The sequence below is a fragment of the Cololabis saira genome, chromosome 6 (genome assembly GCF_033807715.1).
Source record: "Cololabis saira isolate AMF1-May2022 chromosome 6, fColSai1.1, whole genome shotgun sequence".
Lineage (NCBI taxonomy): Eukaryota > Metazoa > Chordata > Actinopteri > Beloniformes > Belonidae > Cololabis > Cololabis saira.
In genome coordinates this window covers 10,566,622-10,585,000 of record NC_084592.1, presented here as the reverse complement: position 1 = coordinate 10,585,000, position 18,379 = coordinate 10,566,622, and the positions used below count along the sequence as shown (strand labels likewise).

General features: G+C 40.8%; 1 protein-coding gene across 3 annotated transcripts in view; it reads left to right on the top strand.

Moving 5' to 3' along the window:
- The window catches only part of ddx3xa (DEAD-box helicase 3 X-linked a), a 16,576-nt gene extending 404 nt beyond the window's left edge, over positions 1-16,172 (top strand). The window contains exons 2-18 of one of the 3 annotated variants that reach the window (XM_061723263.1): positions 1,655-1,706; positions 2,330-2,377; positions 6,749-6,905; positions 7,476-7,580; positions 7,665-7,764; positions 7,846-7,981; positions 8,093-8,190; positions 8,271-8,369; positions 8,461-8,621; positions 8,711-8,855; positions 8,946-9,090; positions 9,350-9,400; positions 10,545-10,726; positions 11,161-11,278; positions 11,382-11,535; positions 12,118-12,215; positions 13,015-16,172. In XM_061723263.1, coding sequence (XP_061579247.1) covers positions 1,655-1,706; positions 2,330-2,377; positions 6,749-6,905; positions 7,476-7,580; positions 7,665-7,764; positions 7,846-7,981; positions 8,093-8,190; positions 8,271-8,369; positions 8,461-8,621; positions 8,711-8,855; positions 8,946-9,090; positions 9,350-9,400; positions 10,545-10,726; positions 11,161-11,278; positions 11,382-11,535; positions 12,118-12,215; positions 13,015-13,100 — 1,935 coding nt within the window. In that variant the 3' untranslated portion in view covers positions 13,101-16,172. Of the gene's footprint in view, positions 1-1,654; positions 1,707-2,329; positions 2,378-6,748; positions 6,906-7,475; positions 7,581-7,664; positions 7,765-7,845; positions 7,982-8,092; positions 8,191-8,270; positions 8,370-8,460; positions 8,622-8,710; positions 8,856-8,945; positions 9,091-9,349; positions 9,401-10,544; positions 10,727-11,160; positions 11,279-11,381; positions 11,536-12,117; positions 12,237-13,014 lie in introns of all 3 variants that reach the window. The other 2 variants (XM_061723262.1, XM_061723264.1) reach the window with 2 other exon arrangements.
- The last annotated feature ends 2,207 nt before the right edge of the window (positions 16,173-18,379 follow it).

Genomic DNA, 18,379 nt, shown 5'->3' with positions numbered 1-18,379 from the left:
TAGCTTAGCTTAGCTGCTGCTAAAATGGAGGCTGGTCGTGATGGCGGAGCTCTGCTCTGCTCCGGGAGGACTCTGCTAGGCTTTCTGGGGCCGTGGGGCTCTGATGCGGGCCGGGGCTGGTAATACCGAGGTGTTGGTCGGTGGTGGACCCCTCCAGCCCCGGATGGAGGGGGGGTTTCTCGGCCAGGCCTGGCCGGCGAGGGCGCCGGGTCCCCGGCTGCTGCCGGCCAGGCCTGGCTGAAACGTGGCGCAGCAGGAAATGCTGCAGCTGCTGCCGCGGCCCCCCGGCCCCAGAACCAGAACCAGTACCGGTCTGTTCTTACACTAATCAAGCAGAAAAGGATCATCAGGACGGAGTATGTGCTGGTTTATACCGTCTAGGTTGAATAACTGCAGCTTATCTCTAATAGTGTGATCTGCGCACACCGGCCTGGAGACGCTTTATTATTTTTTATTTTTTTTTAAACTTTTTATTTTTTGTTCTCAGTACAAACGTCAATCAGCGCATCATGAGACCCAACCATAGAAACCACATTGGTATCAGAACCAGACCTGTTCTCAGTACAAACATGTCTGAGAGGAGCTGCAAATGTGGCCATTTTTAAACCTAGACTAAAAACTCTGTAGCATCAAATGTTTTATTCTGTTTAACATTTTTTAGAGGCATTTGTTTTATTTATCTAGTTCTTATTATATACTATATATATACTATTATATTTTATTGTTGTGGAATGATTTTTATTTTTAGCCTTAATTCTTGAACTTTTATCATTATTTCATTTTAATTAACTATATTGTATGTCAGTGTACATTGGTCTCAGTTTTTATTTTTGTTTTCATTATGCTTATTTTTCAGTCAAAATGTTTAGCACTTTCTATTTCATGTACCTGGATGAAAGGTGCTGTACAAATAAAATTTGATAATAGAAATAGAATAGAACTTTATTGATCCCCCAGAAGGGAAATTCACTTGTGCAGCAGCAAACACACACAACAATTTTTTACAAAATATACACGAAAGTATGAAAAGTAGTAGTTAAAAAGAGCTATATAAAAAATGTACAACAGAAATACCAAAAACAAATAATATATATACATGTGCAAAGAGACTAGAAATACCAGTGATGTATTTAGAGGGAGAAGGTTATTGCAGATACATGTGTATATTTATGTAACATACTTGATTTATTAAAGAAAAATAAATAATAGTGAGCGAAAATAGAGGAAAAAAGAAAAGATAGAAAATATATTTAACTAAAGAGGGATATGGGGTAGGGTTGTCACTGTATTAGTAGTTTCATTACAGGGCTCCATCTCTTGATAAAAATGTTCTTCTGTAACCTCAGGGAGTAGGTTATCTGCTCCATCATATAGATATCCCAGATCCTTTGAAGCCACTGGTTGTAGGTAGTTGGTTCAGTCTTCAGCCAGTTGATTGTGATACATTTTAATGCTGCAATAAAGGCTTGGAGACATTTTGTCCAAAATCTGGATATGACCATTTAAATGTATTGTATTATGCAAGTTTGTTTATTTCAGTAATCCCCTAAATTGTGCGAGAAATCTTATTTTTCTTAGTTTCTGGAAATGGGGACACAACCTGGCTGTATTTTATACTCGGACCAAATTCAATGTAATTTTCTTCTTTTTATAGCTTTCTGCCCTGGACTTGAACTCTGGTGAGGGACAAGGCGGAGGAACTGGCAGTAAGTAATACATTGACTTGCATGTTGGTGTTAAAGGACACAAATACAGGTTTCCTCAAATGCTGATTAGCTTTTTTTTTTTTTTTTTTTTTCGCTAACCCCCCCCCCCCCCCCCCCCCCCCCTTTTTTTTTAACCAATTGTTTACTGGATGCATAAACATTTCAAACTTTTGCTTACCTTTAGGAAACCAGTTATCTTTGCTTTTTCAACACTGCCAATGTTCTATATTTTATCATATCACACTATCCCATTAAAAACAATTATATATTTTTTATGAATAAATATTAGGGTATATTTGGTTATTTTTGTGCAAATGTACACATTTATAGCTAGCCAGTTTTGCACTTTTTTTGCCTGTGGTGTTTTTAACTTGTTACGGCAACCCTGTCCTTACTGTAAACCATGTGTGATGTTTACAGTATGTAACTCCTTCAAGTTTCCTAATGAACAAAAGTATTTTCCATTTGTTATTAAAGAAAACAGTTTACTGGCTTTTGCTTAGCATGTTGGGTTGTGTACTAGTGTGCCATTTTTCGATTTTTGAAAGACAGTGATTGTATCCATGTTGTAGTGTTCAAATTGTGCCAAGGTGAACCTGTTTTGTCGTGTTTTCTTTGTCTAGGGCGTTACATTCCACCTCACTTGAGGAACAAAGAGGCTTCCAAAAACGGTGAGTTTTAACAATCACGTGAGTCTGTCAGGCCAACAACACAGGTTTGACTTGTGGTTTTCTCTAAGTTTTAAAACCATCAGAGCATGGTAAAAGCAAGCACAATTGAGGAAATGGTGATTTAAGCTAAATCTTTAACATTGATCTTCCAGTCAAGACAAAAATGGCTGTTGAATATTAAATGCTTGAAAGACAATTTGAGACGTCTGGTTGCTAAGACGGGTGGGCAAAAGTCATGTTAAATTGTCTGTGCATGGCAGCTTATTTTGGCGAAAGAAAAGCAGGGCAAGTGATACTGTATGTTGGCTTTAGCCTTTTTTACTCCAGACTGCTCATAAGTAGGAGGCTGGGGCTAATTCACATCAGTCTGATTCTGGTGTTCTGCTTTCGACAGTAATTTACCCCCCCTGGATTTTATTATTTTTTTGGCTGGTACAGTGTCACGTGAGCAAGAGGAGTGCTAGCTGTTGGGTGCTCTGATAAAGGGAAAGTGGCGGGTGGGTTTTTGGCTGTTTGTGTGGAAATGTGTCTACAAACACTTTTTTTGTAGCCATTGTTGATGTGAGGTGATTTAAGTATTTGATTATTTAGCCTTTCAATAGCTTTAAATCACAACACACATCGTGTCAGCCATACTTTGATCATTTTATATTAAAACAGAAACTTGGAATCATAGTACTGTCATTGCACACTTGACCTTTTCTCGTTTCACTGTTTTCTTGTTCCACAGCAGGAAATGCTTATTCCGCTGGTAGACAGTGTGGTTATACAGTGGCACCAGTAAATCTCTGTAAGTCCCTTCTGTATGCTTTTGCTGAGGGCAACTTCCAATTTCAGATGCATGAAATGGCCATTTTATATACCAGCAAAGTCGGTACTCAGGGGGAGATGGTTAGATCAGACACGTACCCTTAAAATAAACAACGAAGGTGACATGTTTAGTTATTTGCTTCACTCTTCTTATTTAAAGCCACATGCATACATGCATGCATTGACTGTACATCCATCCCCTTATTTCACCTGCAATGTCCCCCAAGTTTCTTGTAAGCTCTGCCCACAATCACAATGGCAGGGTCAGTGTCAGCAAAGACAGAGAAATCAGTGTACTTCAGGATGGGATGACTGTAAGATTGGTAACTATTCTGTAACGTTAAGCCTAGTACCAAAGACTGCATGAGCCGGTGGACCTGGGTGAACTCTTTTTATAGCCTGCTTCCTTACTTTTGCTCAGGTTACCCAAGACTGGCCTCTCAAGAGTTTGCCTTTTACCATGCCTACGATGGGCGAAACAGATGTGGTATACCTTGACCGGTACCTGCATGTCATGGTTTTTTTTGTTTGTTTTTTGGCAGTTTCATAGTCTACATAGCTGTACACTGGAGCATAATGTGGTCTTGCTTTGTCATGGTCACTTGATTAAAAGCTTCAGTAACTGAGCCTAACACTTTTTTGCCAAAGCTTGCAAATGAAGTTATGCATGGTGATGGTGCCTTAATCTGCACTGCATCACTTGTGTGGCTGGCTAATGAGAACATTTCAGCTGTGAAAAATGACATGTTTGAAAGATCCAACCAAGCTTGCCATTTAAATCACCTCAGTGTGAGTCATGGTGGGAGTTCATTTAAAAAAATTTACATTCAACATTGATGTCAATTGGAGAGAAGCGGTAACTTATAATAAGAATGCTAATGGTTCATGCAGCAATGGTTTTAATATGTGGCCATTTGTTTTAACTGGCACACAGGAAGGGTTATATCACCATGCATTTTAAGAACTGGTGAATATTTGATTTTTAATCCCATGTTTGCGCTGAAAGTAAATTGCTAGCCTTTTGTTTGCCCGAGTTCTTCGTACTTTGAAACTTTGTCCTATTAAATATTCAGTGGGATTATTGATGACTAAGCTGAGAGCCTTTGTGTATTAAGGTTTTTGTGCCCGCAATTTGTCCGTTAAGTGGATTTCTTTGATCATATCCTTTTTTTTTTTTTTTAAGTTGTCTGAAACAGAAACTTGCATGTAGTGATCTCTCATTGCCACACAATTCAATTATATTGGTAATTATTTCAACAAAGTGAGTTCTCTTCATGGCCCTTTTTCTTTGGCATTTGAAATTGGGTAATGGGTGGAATATTTGAGCGTAGCCAGGAAACCAAGGGAGGCATCAGTTTTCAAGCAGTGTTACCAGCTGACTGTTCACAAATGTTGGCCAACTGCTCAAACACTACAGCTCATGTAAAACAGAATTTTACACAAGCATTGTTTTCTGTGGACTTTGAAAATTTGATTGTTTTTAAAAATGGGTTTGTTTTAATAGACTAGACAAGTTTTGCTGAGTGTTTGGTAGTTAATAAAAACAGCTAAATATCAATTTATCATAAACAAAATGCAGAAACTTGTTCATGTCATTTTGACTTTTTGGGATCCAAAAAAGCCAGTTACGTATTTAAACCTAGAGTTGTCTCTTGATGTGGGACAGGAAGGTAAAAATGTTAAGTGCACATTTCAGGGGTGCTTATTTCACAAAATGTGACTGTATCCGTCAGAAAACTTGGTGACATATACAGTACTGGAGTCCTCTTCACTCTTTCCTATCTGGTTGCTTTAACTTGCACAAAGTGATTGCATCTGCTCATGATGCAATTTCATTGTATTCATAATTTCCAGCAAAATATTTTTCACTTTTACAATTCCCCTTTAGAGTGTGTGTGTTTGGGTTTTTTGTCATTCAGAAATATGCTCCAGCAGCACTTGAACATTAAAATTATTTCGGTTTGAGTTGTCCTATATTCAAGTTAGGGCAAGGTATTTCTGGATGATGGTTGAAACAAGACAAAGCGTTCCGCCTCCCCAGTTCTTGCAAGAAAACACGCCCCATCAATTCTCAAGCATCTTTCCACACCCCAACTGGTGCACAAAGACAAACTGCCCCTTTGGGTAATTTTGTTATAATTTTGAAACAGCTGAGTAACAGCAGCTGGGTGCATAGGTGGGATTTAAATTTGCAAGGTGAGTAACTGGGGAGACGGGATCTGTGAACGTTTGAGCCGAGGACGCCATAAAACGACATGTCCAGAACCACAAAGGGGGGTCCATTATTTGTTTGAACAAGTGGCCACAAAAATGACAAACTGCCGCATCCTCAGACTGTTATCACTGAGATCAGTATCAGTGACGTTGCTATGATGTTTTGCTTGTGAGGCATCACAAGGATTTTCCATGATGCAAGCTTGTTGGTTTATTTTATGACTCAGAGCTTCTTCCTACATCAGTAATCCACCCATTTGCTTTAACCTGTCCTTCTTTAAGAGAGACTTCTCTGTGGCTGCTCTGCCCCCTATTGATGCTTTTGTGGCATAGCGTCAACGATTTGGCACGTTGTACTATGGTAGTATTAACTGTCCATTGTCCCCACCACTAGCTTCATTGTCAACTTGCACTGATAACAGCCTGGGCTGCAATGATGAAGTTGCCAGTGTCCAAAGCTGGCAGATCGTTGTGGCAAATGTCACATACAGGCAGAAGCTGGATGTAGTTGTAGTTTTTTTTTTTTTTTTTTTTTTTTAAGGCTTTGATCTGTTTGCAGTGAATAACTTGCTTTTGCAATATTGTATTGAGCAACACATTAGATAATTCTGCATTTTTGAGCTTTTAGTCAGTTTGAATCTACTGGCATTGATTTAATCAAATCAATAAGTCGGGCGTAATATTGATAGTTGCAGATGGGCTCATGTGTAAAGGACCAAGAAGAACCAATGTTGGTTTCACTTTCACTGAGTACTTTTATTTTCTTCCCACCCATAAGTCTCATTATGGTTTTTATTTGTATTTTTTTGGTTTTGGTTTTATTTTTTTCACATGAAGATTCAGCTGGATGGGATGGCGGGCGCACCAATGGATTTGTGAATGGTTACCATGACCACCGCACAAATGGGGGCTTTGGAGGGCGTGGACCCCCTCGCAATGATAGAGGTGGGCGAGGCGCCTACCGTGGTAACAGGGGTGGAGGCTCGTTTAATCAACCCTTGCAAAATGCAGGTGGGGAAAACCTGTTGTGCTTTAAAATTTAAGCATAATTCTGAATGTAGTACATTAATAGATGTAAACTTCAACCTCCCCCACCCCTTATTTTTATTTATGAATCATCCAAATAATTTACTCTGCATATTTATTTGCAGTAAAGTGCAGTTTAGTCGGATATATCACTATCACTTTGAACATCTATTGGCGTTTTGCTTTAGTGGAAACGCTCTAAATGCTCTTCCCTTGGTAAGAAACGGCATCATCTGTTGATGCCTGACAACTGATTTACTTAGAAAAAGAATGATCATAAAGTACTATGGTAACCCCCCCCCCCCCGTCACTTCCTTCCAGGATTTAGCAGTTTTGACAACAAAGATGGAGGCTGGAGTGGAGCTCCTCGAGATGCAGCCTACAACAGCTTTGGTGGGCGAAATGACAGGTCCAAGTCTTCCTTCTTTAACGATAGAGGATCAGGAGGAGGAGGAAGAGGCGGAGGAGGAGGAGGAAGGTATGTAAAATATGGTCGTTAACAAAATTCTGTGCTCGTAATGCTTCGTAAGCAGACCGCAAATGCAGACTAGCCGGGGTTCTGTGGGAGCAACATTTCTACTTTTCCTCCAAATGTTAGAGGTGATTCTGAGATTATACTAACTGTTGGAGCGTCCGTAACTTAGTTTCATGTTGAACTTAAAAGAGATATATATATATATATATATATATATATATATATATATATATATATTATTTAATTAATCATTTTTCAAAAATGAAGTCATCTGGTTAAAGCAAGTAAATTAATTGAGAATGTGTGTACATTTTGTTTTAAACTATCAATTTAGAAGTGCTAGGTGTTCAATTTTATTTATATAGCATCTATTACAATAAGTTACTTTTTAGGCATAGGCCAAGAACAAGACCCCTGAGCAATTATTACGTAAAAAATGGCAGGTTAAAAACTCCCCCAATGGGATCAAAACCTTAAGCTAAACAGTGGCAAGGAAAATCTCCCCTTAAGGAGGGAAGTCCCCCCCCTAAATGGGAGTATTGTTTAAGGTCCACCTCTAATGGTTCTGTGCAGGTATGAGCGTGGGGGCTTTGGATCAGGAGGAAACAACCGCTGGGCCGAGGACTCCAGAGAAGAGGACTGGTCCAAGCCCACTCCTCCCAATGAGCGCCTGGAGCGGTAAGCCAGATATGCTCAAGTTACAGAACTCAATGCCCCTTTAACTGTCTTTGATCTTAACTATCATAACACTTCATTTTATAGCGAGCTTTTCTCTGCAAGTAACACGGGGATAAACTTTGATAATTATGATGATATTCCTGTGGAGGCAACTGGAGCCAACTCCCCACCCCACATTGATAGTGTAAGTCTCCATCTCCGTTTTTGTCTTTTTTATCTTCAGTAGAACAGCTTTTATGTTAACCATATACATGTGATTCTGTAGTTCCATGACGTGGACATGGGGGAGATTATCATGGGGAACATCGGTCTGAGTCGTTACACTCGGCCCACCCCGGTTCAGAAGCACGCCATCCCCATCATCAAGTCCAAGAGAGACCTGATGGCCTGTGCCCAGACGGGTTAGTATTTCTGTAGATTGTGCTGGGCCAATATGATGCTCATTGGTTCACTTTTTAAATGTATCTTTCTATTTCCCCTGAAACTCACACATGGTCTCTTCTGTGTTATAGGCTCCGGTAAGACTGCTGCTTTCCTGCTGCCAGTGCTGAGTCAGATCTATACCGAGGGACCAGGAGATGCTCTTGCGGCCCAAAGGAACAGTGGACAGGTACTGGGGGAGGGGTTTTAAAAAAAAAATGCACATCTCACAATTTGGGTTGTTCTATTTACCATTTTCTCTGTTATCAGGACAATGGAAGGTATGGCCGCCGCAAACAGTACCCACTTGCCCTTGTCCTGGCTCCGACCAGAGAACTGGCTTTGCAGATCTATGATGAGGCGAGGAAGGTGAGTTCAGAACTTCCAAGCTACTATTGTGGTTGGCGTCTTTTGCCACAGTTTTGTGTCATGTGCTAAATTGTTGCTCCTTGCGTTCCAGTTTGCCTACCGCTCTCGTGTGCGTCCCTGCGTGGTCTATGGAGGTGCTGATATTGGCCAGCAGATCCGGGAGTTGGAGAGAGGCTGTCACCTGCTGGTGGCCACACCTGGACGTCTGGTTGACATGATGGAGAGGGGCAAGATTGGTCTGGACTACTGCAAGTAAGTACATTTCCATTGAGATTTAAAACGAAATTGGCTTTTAATTGAAATCTGAGTCGTCAGTCATTAAATGTGAAATGTGTCTGCAGCTTCTTGGTCCTGGACGAGGCTGACCGCATGTTGGACATGGGTTTTGAGCCACAGATCAGACGAATTGTCGAGCAAGACACAATGCCGCCTAAAGGCATCCGTCAGACCATGATGTTCAGCGCCACTTTCCCCAAAGAGATCCAGGTACATGGGGCCCATGAGAAGCACACAGTTTTGCTTGATATTGTCATGTCTGCATACTTGCTGATTTATTCAATTTATTTTAATTTGTAGATCTTGGCTCGTGATTTTCTGGAAGATTACATTTTTCTGGCAGTGGGGCGTGTTGGTTCCACTTCAGAAAACATCACTCAGAAGGTGGTCTGGGTAGAAGACACTGATAAAAGGTCCTTCCTTCTTGACCTGCTCAACGCCACAGGTAACGAATGCAAACACAGCAACTTCTTTTTTTTTTTTTTTCCTCATCTACTTGAAGGTTTGTGTTAAATCGACGACCCGTTAATATTGACATGGCTGCGTAGTTCAATGTTCAGTCTAGCAAAAAGTTTCTGTGAAATGATAAAACAGTGTCACGTGAAGATAAGCGGGCAGTGAGCACTTGCTCCTCATGAGTTCTTGAGCTGTTGAAGGTGTGTTGAGCAGTCTTGCGTTTACTGGCTGCTCTGGTTTTATCTCAGTTATTCCCAGTGAGGTTCAGGAAAATGTGACAGACACCCAAGAGAAGCCAGGTACGTATAAACAATGCCATAAATTCACTCTGTCCCACAAGCCAGAAGCATCACATCCCACCGCTCATCTTGTCCCACTGCAAACTGACTGACATGCCGCCTCAGTTCTTGTTTTTGTTTAATTTATTTTTGCCTGCCTCAATTTCCAGTGAGTTTTCAGAATTCACAGTTACATTTGCCTAGCACTGTTTGAACAGTATTTGTACAATATCACCACAGTGGACAGGGATGTCGTTAGCATCATTTTGCAACCCTGACTCAAGGTCATCTGGGTCGACATGGGTTAGTTTTGATTAGTCTCCTTGGGTAAGAGGGCTAGCATTTGAATAGTGCCCATCTGTTTTAAGGTGGGGACAAGAACCTCTTGTCAGTCTTCTTAATTGACTCCCAAAAAATCTGAAAAAGACAGTTCTTTTGGGCTGTGTATTTCACCCCTGAAGTCCCATGATCTGAAACTTGATTATATGCTTTAGAGAGTGCTGCACATTGCACTGAGATGTAACTCCATGTTGTGTGCAGAATTTCTAAAAGCGCACGTTTGTGGAGCATGGGGTCAGCTGCAGTTAAATGTTGGGCTTGTTACCCAGTTGTTTTTTTGTGATTTGGACTTTTTATCAAAGTACTCAAGGCTTAAATAAAAGGGAGAGGGTGGAGCTTTTAAGGATGTTTTGTTCTGGCTTGTGCCGTGCAGAGACCTGGACGGGCCTGACCGGCCTGTCCTTCCCCATCACTCCTCAGTCATTTTTATTATCTCAGGCTTTTATTTTGATGGCTGTTTATGCTAGTATTTTGGATTGTAATTTTAAAATTCTCAAATTTTTAGTCATGATTTTAAAGAAGTGAAATACAATACTTGATCTTCAGTGCTATGGGCAGAGAAACTGAAGTCACTACTTTATGTTAATAGTTGTCAGCAATTGTAGTTTTTTTTTTTTTTTTTTTTTTTAATTCAACCCTTCTCTCCATCTCCGTTCTCATTTTTTGTTATTTTTCCCCGAACTGTCACTTAAGTTCCTGCTTGCATTTTTAGTTAATATTTATATTAAATAGCTATCATTTCTTTTCTTTTTTTCCTCTCCCACCCTCTCTTCATGCGTCTTATTCTGACCTCTTTGTTCTGTTCCCCTTCTCTCTGAATATGCAGGTAAAGACTCCTTGACTCTGGTATTCGTGGAAACCAAGAAGGGAGCCGATGCTCTGGAGGACTTCCTCTACCGCGAGGGTTATGCCTGCACCAGCATTCATGGAGATCGATCCCAGAGAGACAGGGAGGAAGCTCTTCATCAGTTCCGGTCTGGACGCTGCCCCATCCTGGTGGCCACAGCTGTAAGTTACCGTCACGGTTCGGTTTGGACATGGCTCCTCTTTTTGCCCCTTCATTGTCCAGTTTAATTTGTAACGAACACAAACGTATGAGTCATCTTCCATGTGTACTCCTTTTTTTTTAAAGCGTTTTACTTTTATGAAAGGCTTCATATTTCATATGTTTAAATTGCACAGTATCATAACTAGCTAGAAGTGTCTACTTAAATAAAATAAATTCTGTGCAAAGAGCGTCATGGTTGCATACTTTCCATGTTGTCTTTTGTGTTTGTGGGAAAAACCTGGTTGCAAACTGAGCTAACTGGAACAGTGAGGAGTCTGTGGCTTTGGCAGAAGTGATGACGATTACATTTCAAATTCCATCGTGGACAGATGAAGCTCAGCACTCTTTGGCAGAGTACTTAACAGATGTCTGTTATTCCCTCTCCACTATCCAGGTGGCTGCGCGAGGTCTGGACATCTCCAACGTGAAGCACGTCATTAACTTTGATTTGCCCAGTGACATTGAAGAATACGTTCACCGTATCGGCCGTACGGGACGTGTGGGCAATCTTGGTAGGAAAACCGATTTTATATATATATATTTTTTTTTTCCAATCTTAAGCATTTTAAATGATTAACAATTCACTGTGTATGATGTCTTCAATGACTTATTCAGGTCTGGCCACGTCGTTCTTTAACGACAAAAACAGCAACATAACCAAAGATTTGTTGGATATCCTCGTTGAGGCAAAGCAGGAAGTTCCTTCCTGGCTGGAGAGCTTGGCCTACGAGCATCAGCACAAGAGCAGCGGCCGAGGACGCTCCAAGAGGTAACGCTTCACTCCCACACCTGCTCATGACAATCTTCATTTGAAGAACAATTACTATTGCCGCCTTCCATTTACCTCGGAAATGGGAATGGCAGCCATCTTGGAATGGTAACTCGGGGGTGGTGAAGCTTCTCCCACTTTCCCAGTAGGAAATCCCACTTCGAGGGGCGTTCCAGTTGAAAATTCCGACTGGGAACTGGGAAATTCCGACTTCCGAAGGACAAATGGATATATATAGTTTACGTTAGTTCAAAAAGCTTAAAATATGATTCTTGAGATTTTTTTGATTAACGTGCCAAAAAAAGTTATATAGTGCAATGCTTGCTTTGGGGGACATTCTGTAATCTATTAAATGCCGTCTTGATAAACTTCATGCCTTTCAGGATTTTAAGTTTTGTAATTCCACAGATCAATGAAGTTCTAAAAGGAACAACCCTAAATTAAGAGCTTCAACATATAATCCTCTCACCACTTTTATCCTTTTATTGAAAGTGCATTAATGGGTTGATTTACATGGATGGTTTGGTGAATGAGCGATATTGTCGTACTCCTGGCTTTGGCTAAATGTTTTGTCTTGTTCAGGTTCTCCGGTGGTTTCGGCGCTAGAGATTACCGTCAGACGCCCGGCGCTGGAAACTTCACCAGCAGCCGTGGAGGACGCAGCACAGGAGGCCACGGAGGTAACCGCGGTTTTGGAGGAGGTAAACACTTTGTTGTATTTCAACATTGTGCCTCATAGCATAGATTTTTTTTTTTCTTAAAGTTAAGGCTAACATGATGAATACTAGAAAAACAATGCAATGTGATTTAATACTGATGTATATACAGTAGGCCTGTGTTGCAAAAAAATCAATTTTCAGATTCTAAATCGATTCTCATATTCCTAAAAATCGATTCTTATGTCTAAAGATCGAATTTAATCCCAGTAGTCGGACACACAGTTTGTCGTGGTGACAGAATAAATTAGATAAGCTAAAATGATTTGTTTACTGCATGAACTGTTGCAATTTCTTTCTTTTTTGCACTTTAAATGGATATTGAAAGGCCTGTTTGAGTTATTTATTTCACAATAATTATTGTGAAATTATTATTTCACTAGTTATTTTACAGTCATATAATTCAGGCAACAGCTCAAAAAACATTTTAAATAACACTAAGCTAAATCAATATCGAATCATGATAATCGATTCTGAATATTAAGAATCGGAATCGAATCGATTCTTGACATTTGAATCGATACCCAGCCCTAATATACAGTATAATGTCTCTGGAGACACCTCTGATGTTTGTAGAAGCTTTTTTCTAATATATATATATATATATATATATCTTTCTATCTAAATGAGTAACAGTTTACGTACAAGGTCACATGATGTCCAGGATTTCTCCCTTTCCTGCCAGCTTTTGCTTGAGTTTTTGCACATCAAAATGAATGTTAATGCGGTTCCGGTTACTCATTCACAAACTCTGACTTCACAGGTGGCTTTGGGGGCAACTTCTACTCCAGTGATGGCTACGGGGGAAGCTACAGCCACTCTGGTAGCGTGGACTGGTGGGGGAACTAATTACCATAGGAATAGGTTGCCATGCCAACCCAATGGAAACCACATGTTAACTTAAGCCAGACCATAACAACCCTCCCTGTGTAGCTTCACTGACACACAGTACATTACCAACCCTGGATCTCTGCCATTCGCTTCTCTCATAAAGGAAGTGCAGCACGACGCAAAGGAAATCACCAGCACGTGCAGAACCGGAGACCACAGAGATTTGCACACCTCAGAGCGAGCATGGATGCTGACATGTATTGTCCGATAGCGACCTCGGACTTTCATTGTTAAAAGTATTTTTGTTTTTTTTGTGGGGAAGGAAAAAACCCAGCAGCGCCACCTGAGGATCATTTGTATGTTAATGTACTGTGCCTTTTGAATTTAAACAGGAAATCTATGTTTTCATTTCACTTGATAATGGCCAAGAGCTCTAAATTTTTACTTTTATTTTGTTTGGTGAAGAGAAAAAAAAAAAGAAAAAAATACTAGAAAGGTAAAAATGAGCTTGGACTTAATCAAACCTTGGCAAACACTTGGGTATTGTGGCTCTCGGAGTCATGATTCCATTTGAACCTCAAATTTATTGCAGGAACATCATGTAGCCTTTTTCTATTCTATCAAACAGCTAATGGAGCCATTCTCTAACAAACTGGGCCACTCTGTGAAGCAACTGTGTTTTAATCCTTAGGGACAAAGTTTGACGTTCTTTTTTTCTTTTGCTCACTCTATCCTGGACACGGCTCCTTTTTTTTTTTTTTCTTTTTTTTTTAATTTAATTTTTTTTTTTTTTTTTACGGATATGGTAGTCTTTGAAATAGCCATTCCTGTTATCTTAACAAGAAGAAGACGAAAAAACACAGAAGTCATTAAGCTCAGTGCCAAAATCGCTGAGGTGAAACAAGAATAATCAATGCTGGAACTCGTTACTCTACTTCTCAATTGACTTAACAGTGTTACGGCAGCTAGTGTGTTACCAAGTGCTAGCTACATTACGTAGGTGGTGTTTCTTGATTTTTACTTGACATTTTTGGTGCAGGCGTATGCAAATTAAAAAAACAAAACAAAAAACACGAGTCAGGGTTTGTTTTGTTTTTTTGTTCACTACACAAAAAATGAAGCCTGCCATCTTGAAAGTGAAGTTCAAAATGGCCACATTTAAGGACCACAGCATTGGGGGGGCTCGGCGCAGCGTCGGCAACCACTTCGACCTGCCGCCGCAGGGCCCAGATGGTATTCTACGCTTGCAAGTGTTTTGTTTTTTGGTCAAGGAGAAAGTATACGTGAACTGAGTCGCAGGCTTAACTTAATTACAAGCGTCTTCTCTTTTCAAGCTGCGTTGGAGGCTTAGTTCATCTTTAAGAGACAGGCATTTGAGCGATCACTGAGGTTTTTCAATTTACCGGCACGGAGCAGAGCAGAGCAGCACTCCGACCACAGGGATTAGGGGGCAGGGGCAGGCGAGGGGCGCGACTTTCTTTCTTTTGTTTTTCCAGTGCACCACCATTGTCAGTGGCTTTGGTTTCTATAGCTGCACAGTTGAGCTGGGGAGGTGGCCATAGATACGGCCGCTTCCTTCACGGAACATACAAGTACTGTCAGGTCCTCTGGGAGCTCATCTGCCCAGACTTTAGTCGGGAAAAAAAAATCCATAAATCTGCAGCTTTTCCTCTCGGAGGAGTAGCCATGTGGGGCAGAGAGACGGGTGCTTCGCTACCGAATGCTCCCAGTTCTCTCGTCGGGTGTGTTGTGCCTTGAAACCTTAATTTTTTTATTTATTTTCTTTAAGAAAATCGATATAAAAGCGGATGCACTGACAGTGTTGAGAATTTGAGATTGAATGGTGCTACTTGATTTAGGCGTGTTAAGCCCTTGTATGTCTTGCCCATCGAGTTTTACAGAAGTTTTATTGCACATCTAGAGTTTTATATAGATGTCTTGGATAATGTGTCCTTAAGCTTCCAAATATTGTGTGGGAGGAGATTAGTGGGTGGAGTTTAAAAAAAACAACAAAAAACGCAGCTTGTTTACAAAGGGGACGGGTTCTCAACGTTTAAAAACCAGGATTTATTTGGGACCAGGGGATTTAGCAGTCGGGGGGAATTTAGCCATTTGCACAGATTTCTAGATTCTACTTTTGCTGCTAGTTTTGTGTAATTTATTAAGCATTTTTGACAAATATTTATTTTTGTAAGCCTCAAAGTGATTCTTTGAAAGTTTCAGAAACTTGACCAAAAGACAGTACAAAAAACACTGGCACTTGAATGTTGAATGTCACCTGTATGCGTGAAATTTATATATCTCGGGGTAGTGTGAGCGTTTTAATGTTTAAGATACATTGGATTCGGTAAATGATATCCACAGCTGTTTCAGGGCCAGTCATCTCTATTAGATTATGCGAATTGGACATCAAAATTTTGAAGTGGAATTAAATGAACATGCCAAGGTTTGGACTAAAGCTGTCAAAATAAAGAGCAAATTTCCTGAGCATATCGACGCAGAAGTGTTCAGATTCTCCAACTGTGTGCATTATAAGTTTAGTCTAATTTGACCTGATAATTGTTTTTCTTCAATGTCTGGCACATGGCAATCCTTAAAAGAAACAAACATGTGGTTTATTCTCATTGTTGTATTTGCATATATGACACCTCTGGAGTTTTCCTGGACTGTGGAGCAGGTCTGCAGCAGCGGCTCCTCAAACAGAAAAGGCTGCTGCGGGCAAACCCAAGGCTTGTTCCACAACCTGGAGAACCGCAGAGCTATTTAGATGTAGACTTTGCTTTCTGTATTAGTTCTAGGCTACTGCACTGCATGAGAAGTACTCAGCTGTGCAACTTGTATGATTTTACCAAAATAAAATGTTTTGTTGGGAAGAGTGGAGAAATGTTCGGGGGAGGGGGGGGGATAAATAAATGAAGCATGTTCTAGGTTAACCTGTTAACTGTAGGAGTTCTGAGAAGATCTGTAGCAAACAGCCTGCTGTCTTGTGCAGATGCAAGGCAGGCGGGTGGAAAATTAAATTTGATATGGATTGAATGTGCTTCGTTTCTGTTTGAAGAGAATGCATAAAGATTTTCATTTGTAAATTCAGCTGTGTCATTTGTGTGTTTTCCACATTTTGAACTGTGAATACATAATCCTGTCTTCGTCACCGCTAACAGTCGGTTACAGGTCGGCAAAAGCAATTGAAAACATGTCTTCAAGTTTAGGAAGTGATGACTTGTGGTTCCTGGACTCTGGTCTTGTGGGATGTGAGTGTCTGAACTAATCCCAACAGCCGGTTCCTGGGAGCTCAGCCTGCTCAGTGTCTGGCAGGTGCTCCACATGTAACTCACCTGTGTGAATTTATTCCCCAAACTTCCTTTTGCACAATCAATAACAAACCCAATTTGGACCAGGAACTAGTCGGTAATGACTGAGGGACTGTCCACTACTGCTGCTCGTATCTTGAGTATGACGAGGGATTCTTGAATCGGTGCATTTATAAATGGTTGTTCCTCTTAGAGCAGTGGTCCTCAACCTTTTTTTTTTAGTGATGTACCCCCTGTGAAATTTTTTCAGCCAAGTACCCCCTAACCAGCGCAAAACACTTTTGGTTGTAAAAAAGACCTAAAACAGCACTGTGCCATCAGTAACTGATTTATGTGATTGACAGGTGAAGCCAGGTGGCATTTGACAGGTTAGGTGGAACCATCCTGGTGTGGGGGAGACTCTGCGGTTTTAGGATAATAAGTTGAATAGCCTACTCCTGAAGATAAAATTCATTTTATGAATTTAGACTTATATTTTCCTCAATTATTTATGAAACATTTATTTTTAAAGGATTTTTGCATGGATGCTACTTTTTAAATATATGTATATTTTAAAATCTCATGTACCCCCATTTGAGAACCACTGTTTTAGAGGATTGTGCAAAAGATAGTTAATCAAGTGACAGATTAAATTCCCAATACAGAGGGCAGAACAAATATTTGATATGGGTTAATCATAATGTATGATTTTTTTTTTCTCCAATTTGCATTTTATTGCATGACGAGTATTTGATAACCTACCAACCAGTAAGAAATCCAGTTTTCAGACCCGTTACTTCTTAAAGCCTCCTGTTGTCTCACTATCTGTATTAACTCCACCGGTCCACACACTCCACAACAGCCCAGACCCGAGAGCTGTGTAAAGACATCAGGGATAAAGTTGTGCACCTGCACGAGGCTGATAGGGCTGCAGCTCGGAGAGGAGGCAACAACTGTTGGTGCAATTATTAGAAAATGGATGGTCAGTCTCCCTCGGTCTGGGGCTGCATGCAGGGTCTCACCTGGTGGGGCATCATTGATCATGAAGGTCAGGGAACAGCCAGGACCTACACGGGAGGACCTGGTCAAGACCTGGAGAGAGCTGGGACCACCGTCTCAAAGAAAACAGTTAGACTACACGGTCCTGGATTAAAGTCCTGCAGCGCACGCAAGGTCGACCCGGCACATGTCCAGGCCGTCGGACCATTGGAGGATCCAGAGGGGGAATGGGAGAAGGCCTTGTGGTCTGATGAGACAGAAATACAGCTTTCTGGTCTAAACTCCACCAGTAATTACTAGATAAACAACGGCAGGTAAAAACTCCCCTAGCAAGACAAAAACCTGGCCGAAGAGCCTTAAAGGCACTTTTTTTTTTTTCATGTTGGTGATGCAAAGGTCACACAATTTAATGTATCAAATATGATTCATCCAGAATTGTAAAATTCATATATCATTGATAAACATCTACATTTAAGGGTCTTGAGCTTTTTCCAAACCAATGGTTCCAGAAAACGCTAAAACACAAGTTGCATCACACACTGGAACACGTCAGTCCTCCATTACCTGTTGACTCACAACAAAAGAGAAAATGTCATTTCAAAGAACTAAGAGCAAAAGAGGACACATACGGCGAGGCAGGCCAGACAGTCAGGCTTCAGCATAATAACAAATGTCGTCTGGATTTTTAATGAGATTATGTCCCTGTGGTACAAAACTCGGAAGCCATGTCCGTTCAGCTCGCTAATGGGTTCAGTGTTTGGGTTCTGCAGAGCTGAATCTTGGATTTGACCTAAATCCAGAGAGTTGCCCTGATACTAATATCAACTTTTACCATTATAAGCAGATGTGCGGAGTCCAAAAAGCATTTTGCAGCACTTTCTGGTGGAAACCAGCTCTGGCCTGTATTTCATGCCCCCACAGATGGTCTCTGCTTTCAACATCTGCGGCTGCTTTTTAGCTCCTAGAAACACAAACGTTGGTTTTCGTCTTCCATCAAGCTTTACCCCA